The sequence below is a fragment of the Peromyscus leucopus genome, chromosome 15, assembly GCF_004664715.2.
Source record: "Peromyscus leucopus breed LL Stock chromosome 15, UCI_PerLeu_2.1, whole genome shotgun sequence".
In the NCBI taxonomy this organism is placed as follows: Eukaryota; Metazoa; Chordata; class Mammalia; order Rodentia; family Cricetidae; genus Peromyscus; species Peromyscus leucopus.
Window position 1 is genome coordinate 58395046 of NC_051076.1, and position 21558 is coordinate 58416603.

At 39.8% G+C, this 21558-nt stretch overlaps 1 protein-coding gene across 1 annotated transcript in view; it reads left to right on the forward strand.

The window, feature by feature from the left end:
* The window catches only part of LOC114696940 (zona pellucida sperm-binding protein 3 receptor-like), a 45643-nt gene that overhangs the window by 11201 nt on the left and 12884 nt on the right, over positions 1-21558 (forward strand). The window contains exons 4-7 of the mRNA XM_037211454.1: positions 1462-1561; positions 12570-12655; positions 12826-13020; positions 18661-18858. Coding sequence (XP_037067349.1) covers positions 1462-1561; positions 12570-12655; positions 12826-13020; positions 18661-18858 — 579 coding nt within the window. The remainder of the gene's footprint in view (positions 1-1461; positions 1562-12569; positions 12656-12825; positions 13021-18660; positions 18859-21558) is intronic.

Below are 21558 nucleotides of genomic sequence, written 5' to 3' on the forward strand. Positions count from 1 at the left end.
TATAAACCACTACCCTCTTCAATAAGAAGCGTCTACCTTCAAGGTGGAGAGTAGCCCAGGTTTATTTAGCCAAAGAACAATAGAAAGTTCTACCCTAGGGCCTATGACCCGTTTCCGCGCCCCTCCCCCCCCAACCCCCAACCTATGGACCTTTGACCAAGTTTACAGTACCAGGAATGAATTCTTTTCTGGGGAGCAGGCCTCAGATCCACTTTATTTAGGTTACCCAATAACAGTCATGTTAGTATCATACCAGTGGGTAAAACTTGCCTACTGTAAGGCCAGTCCTGCAGCATGCAGGGTCCAGTGCCGGGTAAGACCACCCGTGTCTTTTCTCTTCCAGTAGCCTGTGTAGCACGTTCTGGCACCATGAAAGCTAGCCAAGCTAGTCAGAAGGGGGGACGTTTCCCGCTTTTTTTTTTTTTTTTTGAGATTGATTTCTTTTATATCCTGTAGCCAATGTGTGTGGTGTCTTCAGCAATAAGGCCTTGAGATGTTCATTTAATAACCCATGTGTTCTGGGAGTAGCATTGTTCACCCACTTGGGCTAATTCTGTTTAAGCTCCTTTTAAAATTATGCTCGCCTACAGACTAGTGGGGTTTTGGAAAGCTTCTCCATACACCCTCAGTTGTGGTTAACCCACTCCTTATCCTTCCCTTCCCCCACCCACTTGTTACCATCCCCACCGAAACCTTCAGCTCCCAGCATACTTGTTCTTTCCTATCACACGTGTTAGACTGCTTCCTTTTATTATATTTTTACTTGAGTTGCAAGATCATAGTTTCCCGTATAACGTCTCCACGCACACTTCACTTTGGTTAACCTTCCTCCCTTACTTCCCTACTCCCGTCACTCACTAGCTACTTGAGCCTTTCTGTTCCTATTGCTACCCATTTCTTTCATCACCTAAGTTCTACTATCATCCTCCCTAAATGCATCCCCCAGTGGCCTGTTTCTAGTTTCCCTGCTTCCACGTGTACTTAGACTAAACACATATGATCGAACATTTGAAGCTAGCACACACATTTGAGAGAAGACATGCATTGTTTATTTTGGGGAGGCCTGGGCAACTTGACTCAGTGTATTTTTTTTCCCAGTTCTATACATTTAAATGCAAATTTCATGACTTCCTTTTTGCTCTACGGCCGAGTAATATTCTTGGTGTATATGTACTACACTTTCATCATCCTGTCAGTAGTTGGTGAACATCAGGGTTGATTCCAATTCCTTGCTACTGTGAATAGAGTGACAGTGAATGTGTTTGTGCAAGTATCTCTGCAGTAAGATAGAAGATGCATTGGGTGTTTGCCTACGAGTGGTATAGCTGAGCCATCTAGTCATCCTATTTCCAGTTCTGTGACAAAATCCAACACTGATGTCCAAAACTAAGCACTCCCCTTCCCTTAATTTTATATCTTGCGAGTATTTCACCACTAATCATCAGCTTAATTTTCCTGCAGAGAAACGATGCAGAAACCCTGGCGAGTTGGTCAATGGGAAAATAGATATTACGACTGACCTTTTCTTAGGTTCAACCATAGAGTTCAGCTGTGCGAAGGGGTAAGTGAGAATAAGGCAAGTTGGAAGCAATACTTCTCTTTGAATTAACTTTATAAGGAGTTAACACATTCATGTTTTCACAATAAAACTCCGTAAGTGTATATAACTAGAAAGTTCTTGCTTCTGCTCAGTCCCATTTACCCATTCTTCTCTGTCTTCTGACAAGAAATGATGTTGGCTCGTTTATGACTGTCTTTTCGGTATTTATTACATGAGTATTTATTATACAAACACAACTGAGGACAAAAACTTCCACCAATGTCTTACCCCCCTTTTATGCACGATTACTTGACTTCTCACGCTGGTTTGAACTTTGATTTTTTTTTTTCCCTCTCAACTGTATTGCTTTGTGCTGAACGCGGCTTTTTGTTACCCAAATCCATATCTTTATTTGCAAGGTACCTGGAGATGAGCCTTTTTAGGTGTACACCACTCCCCTCTTAAAAGAAGATGTTGAGAACTTGTTTCCTCTGCATCTTTCTGCAACCTGGGAAGCCTCTAGAACTCAACCGTAGAGGCACCCCAGCCTTGAAGCCTTCAGCCTCCAGAGCCAAGAGAATGAAATATTTGTTAAGTCATAGAGCATATTATGACGATAAATATGTATCCAAGATCCTTGATCCTCCTGTTCCTACTGTTTGCTCATTCCACATCTGTATTGTGTGTTTATGAGTACTGCATTAGTTTTCCATTGTTGTGATAGAATATTTGTGATTAGCAATTTGAAAGGAGGAAAGATCTATTTTGGCCATGACTTTAGAGGCTTCAGTTTACAGTCTCTAGGCACTATCATCAAGGTGTGTGGAGGAAAGCTGTTCACCCTGGTGTCTTGGAAGCAAAAAAGAGTGAGAAGGGGCAGGTTTTAACATATCCTTCAAGGGTCTGGCACTCCAGCCCTACATACTCGCACTAGATTCTAAATTTTCTTCTAAATCTAAATCTTCTAATTCTAAATCTCTCTAGTAGATCTACCAGCATGGGACCACACCTATCACACCTGAGCCTTTGAGGGGTGTTCCATAACTATAGTACAGTTGATCAAGTTTTTCAATGTGTATCAGAGCTTAGCATAATTTATTCAATGGTCCCCGAAAACAGATGTCTGTGCATTTCTAATCTCATGTTATTTCATATTATTCTTGAATTCACTATTCTCTAGATATATCTCTGACATATGTATATAGATTTTTCTAAAGGTTACAGCTCCAGGAATAGGATGGTTGTTCTACACCAGTGGTTCTCAGTCCATGGGTCTTGACCTTTGGAGGTTAAACAACCCTTTCACAGGGGTCAACTGAGGCTGTTGGAAAGCACAGACATTTACAATATGATTCATAGCAATGGTGGAAAAATTACAGTTATGAAGGGTCAAAGGAAATAATTTTATATCTGAAGGTCACCACAACATGAGGAACTGGATTAAAGGGCCACAGCATTAGGAAGGTTGAAAACCACTGTATCTGCCCAAAAGACACACTGACATTTTGATAAAGTTTGTCAGGTGACTCTTCATAGACCGTTAAAATTTTTATAATGAAAATGAATGTCTATTTCTAAGACAAACTTCCACTCCACCTCTCAGAGTGAACATTTCATCAAAGTTTAGAATGTTTGTTTATTAAGGTGTTAAAACCAAAAACACTCACTGCAGTTTTTAAACTATTTGTTTTTATAAGAAATGATAGTAAGAAATTTTCATATACTGTTTCACTGCCTCCTAAACTATATCATATATTTTGTATGATATAGTTCCATATCTCAACAAGAAAATGAGCATTCACTGGGCGATGGTGGTGCTGGTCTTTAATCCCAGCACTCAGGAGGCAGAGGCAGGCGGATCTCTGTGAGTTTGAGGTCAGCCTGGTCTCCAAAGTGAGTTCCAGGACAGCCAGGACTATTTCACAGAGAAACTTTGTCTCGGAAAACAAACAAACAAACAAACAAAAACAACAAGAAAAAAACAAGGAAAGAAAAGAGAAAGAAAATTAATATAATCTATTGGTCACCACACCGAGTTCACTTGCTTTACATACACTCATCTGGGAGAACATACGCTTACTCTACATAAGCTTCGACAAATCTGTGCGTTCATGTAACCATTGCCACAGTCAGGAGATGGATGGCTCCATCGTACCTGTTAACCCTTTGTCTCCAGCCCTCTCCCTCCCTTCTCTTCCTGACTTCTGTCATCTTCTGATGTCTGTGTCTCCAACAGTACCATTTCAAGACCATTGTATACATAGAATCACATGTGTGTGACCTTTTGAGATTGCTTTTAGTATGAAGGATAATCCTCTGGACACCCACCAAAGCTGTTTTGTGCATCCACAGTCTCCCCTGTCTCACTGCTGAGGCAGATTCCACAGTCTACACAGTCTAGAATGTGCTTCAATACTTGACTGTTGAGGGACACTTGAGGTGTTTTCCCCTCATCTTCAATGAAGAACACTTTGTAACCACTCATATCCAAAGGGTTTTTTTTTTTTTTTTTGCGGGGAGGGGAGGGTTGAATTTGGTCGTTTATTTCTTGAATGCAATTACTAGATTAACAATGTAATGTTTGACCTTAAAGTCACCTTTATTATCAACATTAGCCTTTATTGGTGACATGGCATTTTATCGTTACCAAATCAGTGATGTCATTGGGCTTTAAGCATGCATTTCTGTTAGGAGGTAATGGTCTTGATGTTGTTTTCCTCTATTCCTTCCCATGTGCATATTTCACCAAAGTATCTGTTCACCCTTTCTCCCATTTTCCAATGGATTATTTGGTGTTTTCCTTTCACTCTTAGAATTCTTGGCATATTCTAGATTCTAGTCATTCATTGAATATGTAAACTGTGAAGTTTCCTTCCAGACTGCAAATGTTTTCATCCTCTTCACAAGATCTTTTACAAGGAAAAGGATTTTAATCTTGGTGAGATCCAGTCCAGCCATGTTTCTTTCATGAAACATTATTTTGGTGTCAGTTATGAATTCTCCCCTCAGACGTACCTTCCCCACTATATCCTGAGGTACAAGCTGCCTGTCTTCTGAGCCATACTGAGAACCTTGAACAGGAAACCAGGAGTACTTCTGGCACCACATGGATAAAAAAGTACCATGTAACTTAGGGGCTGCCACTCCCACCCAGGTCTGCAAAGCAGCTCTGGCCCGCCATCTTCTGGGTCCGAACGTGCACTTATGGCTTTCCATAAGTGTTTCTAGCTTTTCCTAAACATTCTGTAGGTTTAAATTTTATATCTAACTTTCTGATGATAATTTTTGGAGAAGTTGGTGTTATGGAGTTACCCTCCTCAGAAGTAATGGATTTCATTATGATATTTTCATGTGTCGTTGTATCTATACCTTCTTCTAATATGTCTGTAAGACCAACATGATAGAAGGACAGAAATTATTCCTGCAAGGTGTCCTCTTGACTCCAGATACACATGCATTACCCCCTGCCCCGCCCAAATGAATAAAATGTGGTAAAATGTTTTCTAAAAGTCAACATTTATTCTAATAATATAAGATAAAACCTTCTAAGATAATATTTTTACTTTTGGGTATATCTGGGTCTACTTAGAGGCTTTCTATTCAATGGTTTTAGTGTGTTTATATATTCACATAATAAGTTCCTTGTTTTTTATTTTTATTTTGTATTTTCATAATTCTTGTTTTCATGCTCGTTTCATCCTACTCTTTCTCATACCCGCCCTTCTACTGTCACTTATACAAATCTTAATTCAGAACATAAGAGAAAACATGGCATATCTGTGTTTCTGAGGCTAGCTTATATGCTTAACATGATGCTCTTCATTTTAACCTAATTTCCTGCAAATGAGAGAATTCTGACCATTAGGACTGAATAAAACTCAATTGTTTACACACTACACACACACACACACACACACACACACACACACTTCCTCACTAGCATTCATTGTTGGATTTCTTCATAGTAGGCATTCTGACTGGGATGTGGTGGAATCTTAGTGTAGTTTTAATTGGTATTTCTCTGATGGCTAAGGATGCTGAACATGCTTTCTAAGAGCTATTGGTTATTTGGACTTCATCGTTTGAAGACTAATTTATTTGCCCATTTATAGATATGAATCCCTTAGCCTTTATTGGTGACATGGCATTTTATCGTTACCATAATTGAATGTACAATTGCCCAAGATTTTCTCCCATCCTATCTTTTCAGTCAGCTGATTATACTGTACTGCCCTGTACAGACACTCTTTAACTTCATGTAAAGTTAAAGAGTGGTCAGTTTGTGGGATTGTTCTATGAGTCATTAGAATAATTTTGCATAAAGTCTTCTTCTATTCTCATATCTTGAAGTGTGTTCTACCTATTTGCCCTAGCAGTTTAAGGGTTCCAGGTCTTCTATTTCTTGAATTTCATACAGAGTAAGTAGGGGTGTAGTTTCATTCTTCTGTAAATGGGGACATAATTTCCCCAGTACCCTTGTTTGAAGAGCCTGTCTTTTCTCCATGCTTTTTTTCTTTTTCTTTTTCAACTCTGTCAAGCATTGAGCAGCTGAAGTTGTGTAGGTTTATGTGTGCACTACTTCATTTTTGGTTTGTTACTATGGCTCTAAGACCAGTTATTGTGACATCTTTAGCATTACTCTTTCTGTTCAGGATGGCTTTGACTACTTGGTTTTTTGTTTTGTATGTATTTTAGTGTTTGTCTACTTCTGTGATGAGTAGTGCTTTTGATGGGAATCACATTCTACTTTGTCTGAGTTACTTTTTTTTATTGCTGTTATAAGACACCATGACCAAAACAACTTAAGAAGAAAGAATTTATTGAGGGCTTACAATTCTAAAGGATGAGTCTATGTCCATCATGTCAGGAAGTTTGGCAGCAGGCAGGCAGGCATGGTGTTGGAGGAGTAGCTGAAAGCTCACATCTTGATTTCCAAACACAAGGCAGAAGGAGCTGGCTGAGAATGGCATTGCCCCAGTGACCAACTCCTACAACGAAGCCACACCCACTAATCCTTCCCAAACATTTCCCCTGGCTGGGCATCAATTATTCAAACATATGAGCCTATGGGTGTTATTCTCATTTAAACCACCACATACTTGTAAATGATCATTTCTACAGTATTAAATCTGCTACCATGAGCAGATTTTACGTTGTTGGTTCATCCTCAGTTTCTTTCTTCATCATTTCAAAATTCCATCCCACTGGTCTTTTACTTCCTTGGGTAAGCTTATTCCTAGGATTAAAAAAAAAGCTCTCCTGAATGGGACTTCTTTCATGGCAAATTTATAATTTGTCTATAGGAAATCTGATTTTTGCAATTTAATCTTGTATTCTGCTGCTTACTCAAAGTCCTGGTTAGGTTTAAGAGTTCTCTGGTTAGAGTTGGTGGTGTCTTTTAAGTATAAGATCATGCTATCTGCAAAAAGGGATACTTCTTCATTTGTCTTGTTTATATCCCTTTTAACTTGTCTTGAGTTGTTGCTGTAGCTAGGACTTTAAGCACCATATTGAAAATAATGGAGAGTGTATTCTTTTGTCTTGCTTTTGATTTTAAAAGACATGCTTTCAGTTTTCTCCCATTTAGTATTAGTATGCTGTTGGCTATGGATTTCTTATATACAGACTTTGTTCACTGAAATATGTTCTTTGTATTCTTAGGTTTTTTTTTTTTTGAGGATTTTATTATGAAGGAATGTCAAGAACATTTTTTGCATGTATGAGATAATCATATGGTTTCTGTTCTTAGATTCCCGTCTGTATCTAATAACATTTATGAACCAGCCTTTAATTTCTGAAATGAAACCAATGTGACCATGATGTTGAATATTTAATGTGTTCTTTAATTTCATTTATGAATGTTTTATTGAGAAAATTTTCATCTATGTCCAACAAGGGAATTGGTCTCTAGATTCTTTTATGTATCTTTTGCTGGTTTTAGTATCCCATCTTTTAAGTTTTACTGCGTGGTACTTGTCAGTATGCCTTTAGAAGTAATTTACTTTTTCTTTTTTCCATACAACTTTGATTTGTTTTTGGTTTTGTTTTGTTTTTTGTTTGTTTGTTTTCAAGACAGGGTTTCTCTGTGTAGTTTTGGAACCTGTCCTAGAACTCACTCTGTAGCCCAGGCTGGCCTCGAACTCATAGAGATCCGCCTGGCTCTGCCCCCCGAGTGCTGGGATTAAAGGCGAGCACCACCACCATCCAGCTCATACAGCTTTTAATTTGGTTGCCTTCTTCTGCCACGAGTCATGGCAATCTACAGCAGATGGCAACTAATATTCATCAGGTCAACCCTCCAGTTGAGTAATTCTCTGATGGTGAGCCCTGGCAGGCAAGGACCACGGGGTCACAGACTATGAATACCGTTTGCTTCTGTCTGTAATTTCTCAAGTGCTAAGTACAATTCTTCCCTAAACAGCTGTGGGATTTTTCCTACAGCCTGTATTTGGTAATGTGCTTTCCTCATGAATGTATATCCCACCTATTTGGAACATTTATTTCTATGGATTATCAGGAAGATGATTTCTTCTTAAACTGTGTAATTTTCATGAATAAAAATATGTTTTTATAGCTAAGTCTATTAAAATTGTGAGAGACTTAGAGACCTGTTTTAGATCAGAGCTCAGGCTGACATAGGAAAATTACAGTATCTCCCCAGCTCTAAGACAATTGTATACCATTAGCTGATTTAAAGCCTCAAAGTAAGTTCAGATTAGACCAGGTGTCCTTGCTATATGGGTTGTAAGATAAACCTCCCCAGGAAATAGCCCTGTTCTTAAGGGCAGATAGCCAGCTGCAGTCCAGTTTACAAGGACAAAGTCGCCAGCTGACAGCTGGTTCAACTTTGTTGAACCAAAGTTATAGGTACAAAGAAACTTTATCATAGCACAAGCCTCTCCCTTAGTCTGGCTAGTTATCTAGGACAGCATTTAACTTCCTGCATAAATTCCTCAGCAATTAAATCTCTGCACAAACTCCTAATCTCAGTTTTACGATATGAGATTTAAAGTGCAGCCAACTAACTGTTCTTTACGGTGAGTTTCAGAATAGTTTTAAAAGATTCCTTTACATAAAGGGGATAGAATGAAGGGGGACAAGGAAAGTCTTCAATGCAGTCAGAGGACAGGATAGAGGAGGGAGTTTGGGAGAGGATACCCGTGACTGAAGACCTTTGAAACCTACTATTATAGAAGCTTCCTGAAATATACACACATGTTGACAGAGTTTAAGCGGAGTTGCCCTGACAAGGTAGCAATGCCCTGCTAGACAGTACAGGCTAACAAATATGAAGGCCCAGAATAGTTTTAACTTTTTGAATATTGGTTAGTGAGATGCCATAAACCCCCAAACAATATAGGCAATTGACATAGAGAAACTATGTAATATTTATATTTCTAAGCCTGACCTAATCATTCAATCTGATAATCTCTGGTTACATTTCATTTCCCTGAAAATGAAATAATTTTAGTCTTTATTGCTGAAAAACTTCTATTAAGTACATGTAACACTTTTTATTTATCCATTCTGCATTTTTTAGATACTTATGCTGGTTCTGTAACTTAGTTGTTAGGAATAGTGAAGCACTAAACATTGATGTGAATGCATCACTGTGATATGTTGACTTAGAGACTTTTGGATAAATACTCAGTAGTGGTATAGCTGGGTTGTGTGATAGTTTGAGGAACATCCACACTGATTTGTCATGGTGGCTGGAGCAGCTTGTATTCCCACTGATGTATTAAGGTCTTTTATTCTTTGCATCTTCATCCACAATGGTTTTATTTCTCTTCTTGATGATACCCCTTCTGAGTGGGATGAGATGAAATCTCAATGAAGTTTTAATTTGCATTTCCATGATTGCTACTGATGTTGGACATTTCTTCACATGTTTATTAGCTTGGCTTTTTTTTTTTCTTTTTTTTTTTGGTTTTTCGAGACAGGGTTTCTCTGTGTAGCTTTGCGCCTTTCTTGGAGCTCACTTGGTAGCCAGCTGCCTCGAACTCACAGAGATCCGCCTGCTCTGCCTCCCGAGTGCTGGGATTAAAGGCGTGCGCGGCCACCACCGCCCGGCTCCTTTTTTTTTTCTTATAAAGACTTTTAATCTTCCTGGTTTCAGGCTCCATTCCATCCTCACGAATCATGATGACTTCTTTATACAGATTCACAAATAAATGGCTGCCCCATGTGACTATGAGGGGCAGGCACGTATGTTCAGTTTATAATACTGTAATACAGAATTCTCTTTCCTACCTTTAAAATCTTCCTTTCATTCTCAAAACAAACCCATTTGGTCATAGTATACTTTTCTTTCAAAACATTTCTCCATTCTGACGGATAATACTTTATTCATAAAATTTTATGGATATTCAGGGTAAATGGACATTTTTCAATGTCTTAGAAGGAGAAGGAATTGTCGAGAGCGAACGTGATGTGATAACAACTATAAAGTAAATGGTTTATAAGGGAATGCCAAGCTTTAAAACCAGAAAATTTAAATCGTGTCAAAGTAGTTGATGACATATGACAAGGACAGTACTTAACAAACACAGCTGAACCATGCATCTATTGTACACCATTTGATTTGTAGCTTGTTCTTAAACAAATGTATGATGAGCAAAGTATAAAGATTGTATGTAGGTGCAGGCCACACAGACACCACCAGCAGCCTGGTCTTCAGCTTGGACAGCAGCCTAGTGGCTACTGTCCCCAAGAACAACTGTATGAGCATCTAGGACACCAGGAACACGTGGTCCTGCATGAAAGATGATGAAAGCTCCTCAGGCAAAGCTCAGGAACCTGTCAGACGGGCATCAGCCTGAGCAGGCACTTGATGGCCTGCAATTGCCTCTGAGGGCTAGGATCACACAAGAACACAAGGAACACTATGTTTTCATCGAGGTGGCAGAGTGAAGAGGACAAAGGCCTCTGGGCACAGCCCAAACTGTTCTCAGACTGGAGCACTTCTTTCAAGAGAGCTCCCCACTGCTACCTCCTCTGGGGGTTTGCTTTGTTATGCCCCGCAGGGATCCCAGTGTACAGGACACCTGGTGAGAAGCAGGGTGCTCCTAAAGAACACATCAACTATTCTGAGCATCCACAGAGCTTCACATATACACCACCTCCTAGAGCACCAGTCTTTCCTCCCAGAGGGTCAGCCCCAGCAGCTTCAGGGCTTTCTGAAGTCAGACACCAGTGTCCTCTGGGCAGAGAAGCAGGATGGAAGTCTGGAAAGGAAGGAGTAATCTCCTAGGATTTCCTCCTTGTAATGACAGAATCAGGATTTTAAACAGCAGCAGCAACAATAATGATCAGGATGGAAACCGTCCTGGCAGGGGGGACCTTTCTTGTTTTGTTTCAGTTTTGACCCCTCACAGGATCACTAGAATTGTGTGGAGTCCCTTTGTGGTTTCCAGATGATACAGGGGAAATTGGGGTTCCCTTTTGGGAACCTTAATTTCATTAATAAAAGAATTTAAGAATGCACTCAACTGGAAGCTCAAGGACGGTTTTATTAGAGTTTAAGGGAAAAGCAGACCAGGGCAGCCAAGCTTTAAATCTCAGCAACACCCAGGGGAGGAAGATGGAGGAGATGCTGTCTAAGTCTGTCTGGAGGTCAGACACATCACAGACCAACAGCCACCTGTTGTGTAGAGAAACTTGAGAGAAATAGAAAGTCCAAAATATCAGGGAAGCCCCAAAATGTTAATGAAGGCATACCCACAGCACAACAAATTGAAAGGAAAGCTATCCTTTTCTGAGGAATTCAGACAAGTGGGCAAACTTACAAACCAGCACGGTTGTGTTCTGCAAGAGGCTGTGCAAGGGATGGGAATTGTGGAGAGGAAAAGCAGCATCTCACTAAAGGACTAATTATCCTGCCCACCTCTTTAGTATGCCTTAAGATGAGCCAACCTTCCTAGAGGTGGTCCATTGACCAGGTGGTTGACCTGTCCCCTGGTTGGACTCTACCCATGTTAGAGATTCCATTTTCCTAACCAGAAGTTTTTTTCTTCATGGGCCTTTGTTATCTACCATTCAGGGAAGTAATACTTTGTTATCCATAGCATGAATGTGATACTTGAGGTTTTGAAATCCATGGAATGTGGAAACTTTGGTAGCCCATCACATTGGGAGAAGGGCTTCAGGGTTAACCTAGTGGAGAGTGTTTGCGAAAGCCTGTGGGTGGGTTGGCTGAATTTTAGGGTCTTGCCGTCACGGTGGGAAAGATTTTTTTAATTAGCTATAATTATCTTTATGCTTTCTTCAGGAAAGGATGATAATGATGGGGTTGTCATGAGGCTCCCTGGCAGATCACTATGTTTGCATGTGTTAGGCCGAGTTCCATTTTCAGCACAACAATAAATAAATAAGAAAGAAAAGAAAGGAAGGAGGGAGGGAGGGAGGGAGGAAGGAAGGAAAGAAGGAAGGAAAGAAGGAAGAAAGGAAGGAAAGAAAGAAAGAAAAGGAAGAAAGAACAGAAGTCACAAGATGGATAGGGCAAGTTTTGAACTTCTGGTGCGTGGTATGACTTTTTTGGTGATTTTGCTCCTGCCTTTCATTACAGCGTAATGAAACCATGAAGGAATCAAGACCATGTGCACATGCATATTAAACTATGCTCTGAGGACAAAGTGCATTCTAATGTGTGGGGAAATTTTCAAATATTTGTTTTGAGAAAAGAGTTACGTCATTTTTAAGGTTCTAGTAAGTTGTATTTAGTTTAAAAACAATTATAGCTTCCAAACTTATATGTGTTTTTTTCTTTGGTTGATTATACAACACTTAGAAAAATTAATAAATTGTCATAAATGGATGAAAGAAATTTTAATATGAGAAAATGTGCTCCTGTTCCATATGATGAAATTGAACTCCAAGATGGTTCTAATAGTAATTACTGGTCAATAGAACATCAATTGTTTTATTTTAAAATGATGAATAAAATTGTATTTGTTCAACACCTTGAGTCCAGTTGCTGTTAGAGTAAACCAAAATAAGATTCCAGATAAACCTTAGATCCGTCTTTCAGGTATCTTCTGATTGGCTCAACAACTAGCCGGTGTGAGGTCCAAGGTAAAGGAGTAGACTGGAGTGATTCTCTCCCAGAATGTGTAAGTAAGTAAAGATTTTTTTTCTGACATGATAATATGACACTTACACCACATTATATACTAACTACTTGTGTCTCTATTGCCTCCCGGACCCTCCATTTACAACTGTCAGAACTTTAGATTTACAATGATACCCTTCCTGATTGCTCCTTTCTCTCCCCTTATTCATCTAAGTTGTCACGTGTGAGTCCCCTCCAGAAATCAGCAATGGGAAGCACAGTGGTAGAGAGGAAGATCTTTATACATATGGCTCCTCAGTCATCTACAGCTGTGACACTGGCTTTACGCTCCTTGGCAATGCCTCCATCATCTGCACTGTGGTGAACAGAACAGTAGGTGTTTGGAGCCCAAGCCCTCCTGCCTGTGGAAGTAAGTTCCAGTGATGAATTCTGCTTTCCATTGTTTGCATTTATTTATAAGAATAAGGTGTGTGTACTGGAGGTAGTGACAGCAGTTAAATACAAATGAATGATTGCAATAATGAAGCAATTCATTTGTTCAGCCATCACGCTACATTCATTAGACTGGTCTAGAGTATATGATAATAATCTACATTATAATCCTGTGCATTTTATAGAAAAATATTCTGCAAGATCTCTATTACTGCATTGTTACCCCAGGAAACTTCACAAGCCCATGTTTACATGGTAGCCAGCCTTCTTTAGATGATCCTCATGCCTCTATGGCAAGACTTGCACAATCAAACACAACAGAAGACTGCAGAACAGACAGAAGCTGAGGCTGGAAGTGTTGGCAGTATTGGCAAGAGTCAGATGAGGAAACGCCTAGTGTATGACAGAGTTGTACAAACAAATGTCTGTTCACCCCAGACGTTGGTGTCTGATGGGCACCAATGGACGAAACAAAATATGACTTCACCAGCGTCCAGCTTGGGGGAACCAATATGAGCTTACTAGGCATGCTTACAGAGTGGTTTCAGAGCACTGGGAAGAAGCTATTTATGGAGTGCCAGTGACTTTATAACAGCTGTATTGCTACAAAGCTCCACCCCATTCTGGATGGCAACCTCCCGGAAGCTGAATCATGCAGTACTGTTTTCAATTAATCTTTCACTTCCTATATATTCTATTATATCCCTAAGATCACATGCAGCTGCATAGGGGACCCAGGAACAACAGCTGGAGTCTCTAGTGAGAGTCTTGTGACCTTCTACTTGAGTACATCAATAGCTCCATCACTACTCCCACTGTATGTCCTGCTCCAGCTGTCATGGCTACCATGGGATGCAAAGTCAAAAGTGGTATCATGCTATGTCAGTAGCAAAACATCTCTGTATAACACACTCAGAAGGTGAAGGGAAGCAACTAAAGACACAGTTTGAAGTGGGACAGAATACTGCTGACAGACATCTATCACCATCACCTAAAAGCAGCATCCCTGTAGTGGTATGGAGAGGAGTCAGGAGGAACAGGTGGTGGGAATGACAGGATCTGGCTGGGTGGGGGCTGGATCATGGGCAGTGTTTGTTCTCTGCTGTGAGGGGCAGGTCTCTGATGCTCTGTCTCTCCAAGACCACCATGTCATCACTATAGGTTGTTGATCCACAACCAAAAACGTTCTGGAAACTAGACCACAATAGTGGAAGGATTTGGAGACTTGGGGTTTAGGATTCAAGATCTAGATATTGCTAGGCTTGGGGTTTTGTTTTGTTTTGTTTGTTTGTTTGTAATTGTCAAAGTCAACTCTATTACAATAACTAGAAGGACAGGCTTTTAACTTTTTTGAGGTGCCTAGAGAATATATAATTTTTAAATGTTTTCCTTGTACATACCTGACATAAACCTACATTTAGAACTGAGTTAAAATGTTATAGAACAAAGCCCTATTATCTTGAGCTATCTTTAGTCCTTTGAAAGGCATCCATTGCCCACCCTGCGTCTGACCTAACATCCTTGCGACTATCAGAATCTTAGTATTCTTAGCAAACAGCTAGCTTTTATAACTTTAAAATCCAAGAATTTCACCAGATATTATTGAAAATCCATAGCAGAGTTTTCCCACTGTAACCCACCTACCTGTGGGCCCACCAATATATTTGGCAAGTACATTGATCTATGACTTTCTTGGTCTGTCAGTAATGAAATCTGTAACCACTTCCACAGTGGACATTGGTATTTGGGGAGGCCTGAATCTATGTTCCCAGGGCATATTCACTCATAGTGGGTTCCAGAGAGAAATGATTTTTAATTTCTTTTAAGGTGAGAACTAGGTCAATTACTTTTCCTGGAAATGTAACATTCCCCTCGCCACCTTTTGACTGTTTTTTTTTTTTTTTTTTTTTTTTTTTTTTTTTTTTTTTTTTTTTTTTTTTTTTTTTTTTTCCCACAACTTAGATATCTTTTCCTGGGCTTCTCTAGAAATCGTCTATAAACAGCCACAGCTTCCAATGGGGGACTTGGTCCCTGGATTTTGACAGTTCTATACTTACAAAGACTCTGTTGAGATCAGATGCAAGAAGGGTTATGTCCTCAGAGGCAGCATCTTAATCCAATGCGAAGCTAATAGTCAGTGGTACCCTCTGACCTTACTTGTGAATCTAGTGAGCATGGACTATGAAGGAGCTTCAGTATTTTCATCTAAGGTTATCCAGAATACAGATGGGATATATTTATAGGCACAAGCCCACTTTAAACTTCATGTATTTTTTTTGTGTGTGAACATGTAGATGCGTGCACACACACACACACACACACACACACACACACACACACACACCACTGCACATGTGATGGTCAGAGAACAACTTCCTGGAGCTTGTTTTCTGCTGTCATGTGAGTCTAGGGAATGGAACTCAGATTTTCAGGCTTAACAGCAACAAGTGCCTTCACCCACTGAACCATCTCTCTGACTCCCTAAATCCACTTTAATGCAATAATTGCACAAGTTAAATTTCTATTATACTTTTTTCTTCAACTTTCTTGCTGGAAGGAAGATATTCTTATCAGTAATCTTTTACTGTTATTTAAACTATTTCATGTGTATCACGTAGTTTTCATGCCATGATTCTGTTGGTAATGTGGATTATATAATTACTATGAAAGTCTTCCTGTAGGACGTGCCAGTGTGGTGCTCAGTGAGTAGATGTGCTTACCACCAAGCATGATGACCAGAGTCTGATCCTCAGAACCCACTTGCTGGACAGTGTTCATGAAAGAAACAGCTCTCGTCTCAAAGGAACACAGAAGATGGTTTATTCTAGGGCTGTCTACAAAGTGACCACGGCCTGAGAACAGATTTAGGTTTCCTCAAACCCACGTTCCAATGAGGCAACAGTTCCATGAAGTTTTTATAGAAATGGAAGGGCATAAATCATGTTGGTGGTTACATCTGGTAATCCAGTTCCAGTAAAGTTGGAAATCTCTGTTGCCTGCCTCAGATGCTGTAGGATTACATTCCCAGCCCTTTAGTTGGTATGGAACTAGGGATCTGTTGAGCTGTGGAGTTGACACATGATTGCCCTGCAGGAATCAGTTTTATAAAGAGAAAGGGACTTTAGGGGAGAGAGTATTAGAAAAGGACACTGTAATCAATTTAAAACAGTGTGACATGATCTTAAAGGACAGAAAAGGTTGCCTGCTAAAACTAGAGTGGGGCTTCTTTAAGGATAGTGGAGACAGAGAGAGAGAGGAGATACAGAGATACAGAGAGATAGACACAGAGATAGAAGATAGATGATAGAGAGATGATAGATAGGTAGGTATGTAGGTAGCTTTGATGACAGGGATGGTACAGTGAGGCACAATTGCACTTCTTATAAGTTCTAGGGGTCTTGTGGGAAGTCTTACACCATGTGATTTAGTCTGGGACCCTTTGTCTGACAAGGAGCATATGGAGCCAGGCAGTGCTTGGGACCAAAAATTAGGAATTGTAAAATTGTAGCACAGCAAGGTCTCTGAACTCTTCATCCGAAGGAGAGAGAGCTGCCATGGGTGAAGGGGAGGGATGATTTCTCAGGTTGTGGGATCAGGCTTTTTAGAGTGACCAGCCTCTTACAGGAGCAGGCCACAACATAGCATTTCAAGTCTTTTGGTTTAAATTTTAAAAAGAAGAATTTATAGGTAAAGAAATCAGAGGATGAGACATGAAGAATAACGGACATCAAATTTGAGTCTCTGGCTTCCTCAAGCTGACTAGAAACAGAGAACTATGGTGCAGCCTCATCCAATCAAGCTGGTAGTCAGGGGTGGGTTCCGGGGCAGAGGCTGACCTCTAGATCATCAGGAAGACATAGCCCATGTAATGTGTCAACCAGTAGTCTGGGTGAACGAGCCAGCAGGCAGACTACAGAGAAGGATACAAACCTAAGGAGACCAGGTCTAGAGGTCTATGAAGAACTTTGAAATACATTTCTTAAATGAATTTGATAAGATGAGCTCCATAGCAGACCACAGAGCAGACACTGTGAAGGGTATAGTTTTGATATGTTAAGGTAGGTTAGGGAAGGCAGTTGAGAAGGCATCAGAGGGCAAAGGTAGGCTTTAATATAATTGCGCTTGTTACAGATGTGTCTAACGTTAATTTCATTGAGTAGTTTTAAAGCCTGTCACAGGAATACTGTCGCACACAGAGGAAAGTAATAGATTGATTAATTTTTCAAAAAGGATAAAATATCTATCCCAGGATAATTTTGGCTTTAGATCTGTAACGTTGTAACTCTTACAGATGTCTGTCCCAGACATTCTGACTGCACAGGTGTAACTTGTCAGCGCTTCGGCACAGATGTGATCTCTAATTGGTAACATCCCAGTTTTCTGTGCATAGCACTAGTATCTCACTACTCACATGGCTAGGAGCTGACTCCAGGCCTCATGAGAGAGGCTGAGGAACCAGGAAGGTCTTCAGAAAGAGAAGCAATTCCCAGAACCACTGAGGAAGAAATTCCTGGCTCATACGAATCTATTCACCACTATGACCTGGTGTGATTTTGCTTTTGTCCTTTTCCTTTCAAATAATATCTTATATGTGAAGTTTTAAAATTTGAATAGTCCAGAACTCAGTATGTCCTAAAGAAGTAACCAAAGAAGGAAACAGGTATTGGGAATTAAGTATAGAAGGGACCTAATCTAATTGTTTGTACCAAGTAATATAGGAAGTTTGGTAAGCAGTTGTATATATGAATGTCCCAGGAAGGATTAATTCTGTAAATAAAACTTTCTGCTGTCCACAAGGCAAAGGCTAAACAGCAGATGTTTTTACCCCGTGAAAAGACACATAAAAATTAATTTAGATATTGTGAGGGCACAGCTCAACTCTTTTAAAAAATCAATAACCTTTGTGTGGCATGTAGATATAGCTCAGACAAAAAGCCCAGGCAGTTTCCAACAGATCTCAATTTTGACAGTTTCCCAGGTGGTCATCTTGATTGAACTGAATCGGATCCTCTAAACTAGCATCGAGTCCAAACAGGCTTCAATTATCTAACGGACTTCATCTCCGCCTCAGTTTTTGCAGCATGGCCCTTCCACAGCTTGCTTGGGCTTTCTAACTCTGTCTTAGCCATCTGGCTTAGCGTAATGTCTTACCATGTCCTTTCTCTAACAACTTCTTTATTTTTACATATTGCTCACCTGTTTTCTTACTTCATGGTTTTGTTTTGCTTTTTGACATCATGAGATATTAAAAATATAATCTACTAACCTAGTGAGAGAGAGTTATGCCTAAATTACATTTGCAGCCATAGCTGTAAGACAGCTATTAAACAGTTTTTGGATCATAAATTATCCTGTTACTGAGAAAGGCAGAAAACGTAGCCTGTTAACCCTTTAATCGCCGATTACTTTTAAACAACTGAAAACAACTTTTGTGAATAAAACCACTACGTTTAAAGGGAAACCCAGGAAGTTGGTTCTGAAAAACCAACAGGTACAGATCGTCGCGGTAAGTTACTTTTGCTGCATAAAGCTGCAACCGTCATGTTAAATACCGTTTCATGTTTCCCATGCCGGTTCCAATAACATATGTCTTCGTGGTTTTGTTTTTCGTGGTCAGGTGGTTGTACTGGCGTACCAGATATTCCCTTTGCTTCCTGGGAGGGCAACAAGCTTGCTTTAAGAAATTTTCAAATGTTTGAAATTGGGACCAAGTTGAAATTCCAGTGCAAACCTGGCTACCAATCGCCTCCCAATGACCCCCAGACTGTGACTTGTCAAGAGAATCTGATGTGGACACCTACCAAGGGCTGTGAACGTAAGCGACCTCGAACTTGAAAAAGCTATCGATTGCACACGTCTTTTAAATTATTTGTTGAATGTATTGAGTACAATCTTTTAAATTTACTGGGGCCTGTTACATAATATAGGATATGATTAGTTTTTGTAAAAATTCAGCACACATTTGAAAATATGCATTATTTTGTGATTATTGTTAAAGTGTTCTATATTTGTCAATTAGCTCTAATTCTATGATTGTGATGTTAGAATTTAAATCTCTCTCTCTCTGTGTGTGTGTGTGTGTGTGTGTGTGTGTGTATTTGTCATTTAGTTCTAATTCTGTGATTGTGATGTTAGGATTTAAGTCTATATATCAATCTCCACTGAAGGACTGATGACAGGTTTATGTTTTATCTTTTAAAACATTTTTTTTCCTTTTTGGTATCTTGAGATGACATTAACAGATATGTACATGTTTGAAATGGCATATGTTACTGATGTTTTTCTCATTTTATTATTATGAAATGACCCTTTATTGCTGTAGTTATTTTGTCTTTAAGTTATATTTTCGTGTCAATATAGCTCACAGCTTATTTAAGTTTGTGTTGTGTGACTTAGTTTTAAGCTTTCTGTTGTTCAATATTTTAAATATGTTTTTAAAATCAGGTTAATGTGTAATTAATGTAGCTAGTAATGCACTTGAAATTTAACATATAATCATATGACATAACATAGTATATTATGTTTTCTGCCTTTTTGTATTATCTCCTTGACTTCTTTTGAATTTATCATTTCTTTACTTTTCTGTCTGTGTGTCTCCTCCTTCGTCTCTTTTTACACACACACACACACACACACACACACACACACCTATCTTTTATTTGCTTTAATATACAATAAAAATTATAGTATACATTTTTATTTTTTTGCTGTACCACAAGTTAATGCCTTCACCTCTTTCAAGGCTTAGGAAGACTTAGAACCCTGATTTGCTTCCACCTAAATGCTATTACTTTTTTGTACATGTCAATTCTATGTAAGTTTAAAAGGCCACATAACTGCTCTCACTGATACCTGCCGTTGAATCTCTTCTGGTTCTTTCGACATAGGCTAGCTGCCATGTTCCTTTCTCCAATAGATACTCTGGTCTCCTTTTGCGATGGTCTGCTGATGATAAAACGTTCTTTGTCCGTCTCCTGCTATGTGTTCATCTTAATGTTTGGGGATATGTTCTGTGGATATCCAAGTCTCGACAGACAAGGGTTTTCTTGGTTTATTTTATTCCATCTTGGTTTATTTCTGTCATGAATTTTACGATTGTTTATTCTGATGATTATTTGTGGGGGGCCATCCCACTCCCACTTTTCCCCAGGGTACTCGAGCAGGAGCAGCAGGAAATATTAGATAGAAATATAGCTAGAGAGAGACAGACAGAAACACAGAACAGGCTCAGGAGGGCCTGGATCCTTATGTATCGGGCCCTGACTGTCTCCGCCAAAGGGCTTTTAAAGGAATGCCAAGGGGTGGAGCAAAAGACCTCCCCCCAGGCACAGACAAATGCAGATCCTTCCAACCACCTGGCAACCTTGCCCATGGTCAAATCATCCCCTTATGCAGCTCTGCTCTGTCAGGCAAACTCAGATCTCACAAGGAAACTTCTGTGCACATGTGCAATGTAACAACAATTAATGAGAAAACAGGCCCCATGTTTGAAAGAGAGCAAGGAAGGGTATATGGGAGGGTTTGGAGGGAGAAAAAGGGAAGAGAAGGGAGAAATGATGCAATTATAATCTCAAAAATAAAAGAAAAAAATCCCATAATCTTTAACAGTTTCAACTTCAACACTGTTTAAAAGTCCAAGTACAGAGTTCAGGCAGTCTATTAACTGTGAGCCTCTGTACAATAAAATATAAGCTACATGGTTCTAATATTCAATGGCATAGAATAATAATTTCCACTTTAAATGGAACAGAGATGTAGAGAGAATTTTTTTTTTTTTTCCGAGAGAGGGTTTCTCTGTGCAGTTTTGCTGCCTGTCCTGGACTTGCTCTGTATATCAGGCTGGCCTCGAACTCACAGAGAGTCTGCCTGGCTCTGCCTCCCAAGTGCTGGGATTAAAGGTGTGTGCCACCATCGCCCGACTGAAAGAAAATATTAAAGTGAGACTGAAACCCAGTATTGAAAATGCTAAATCTTGCAGCTTTCTGTCTGGCATCTGGGGCACACGATGGAATCATCTGGGCTCCAAGGGGCATAATCTTCACAGTTTCACACAAGGGTCTCTTAGGAATTCCTCCTGGAGACTCCAACCCTATTAGGTGCTGACTGGTCTTAGTGACTCCCTGAAACTTCTGAACAAATCTTGCATCTTTCATGTTTTTGAAACAAGTGCCATGTGGATGCTGCTGCTGAGTTCTACAGTCAGTCAAGGATGGACTGTCAGTCAGTCAGCTGTGGACCACAGCTGTTGAGGGCTGAGGCTACAGAGGAGCCACTTTCCTAAGCAGTCATTTTAGATCAGGGGACCCTGCACCTGCACTGTTGTATCGGCCAACTCCTCTTACATAAATCTGTGCTTTCATAAATTGGCTCCTGGGATGGGTGGGGTCTTGCTTCCAAGGAGCCTTTGCTATTGTTCCAGTGAAAAGAGTGGGTTTTCTCTTAGACTTTTGTAGGTAGGCGCTTCCCCTGCCCGAAATTTTAAATTTGTATGTACAGCTTTCCTTGATGCATTTCA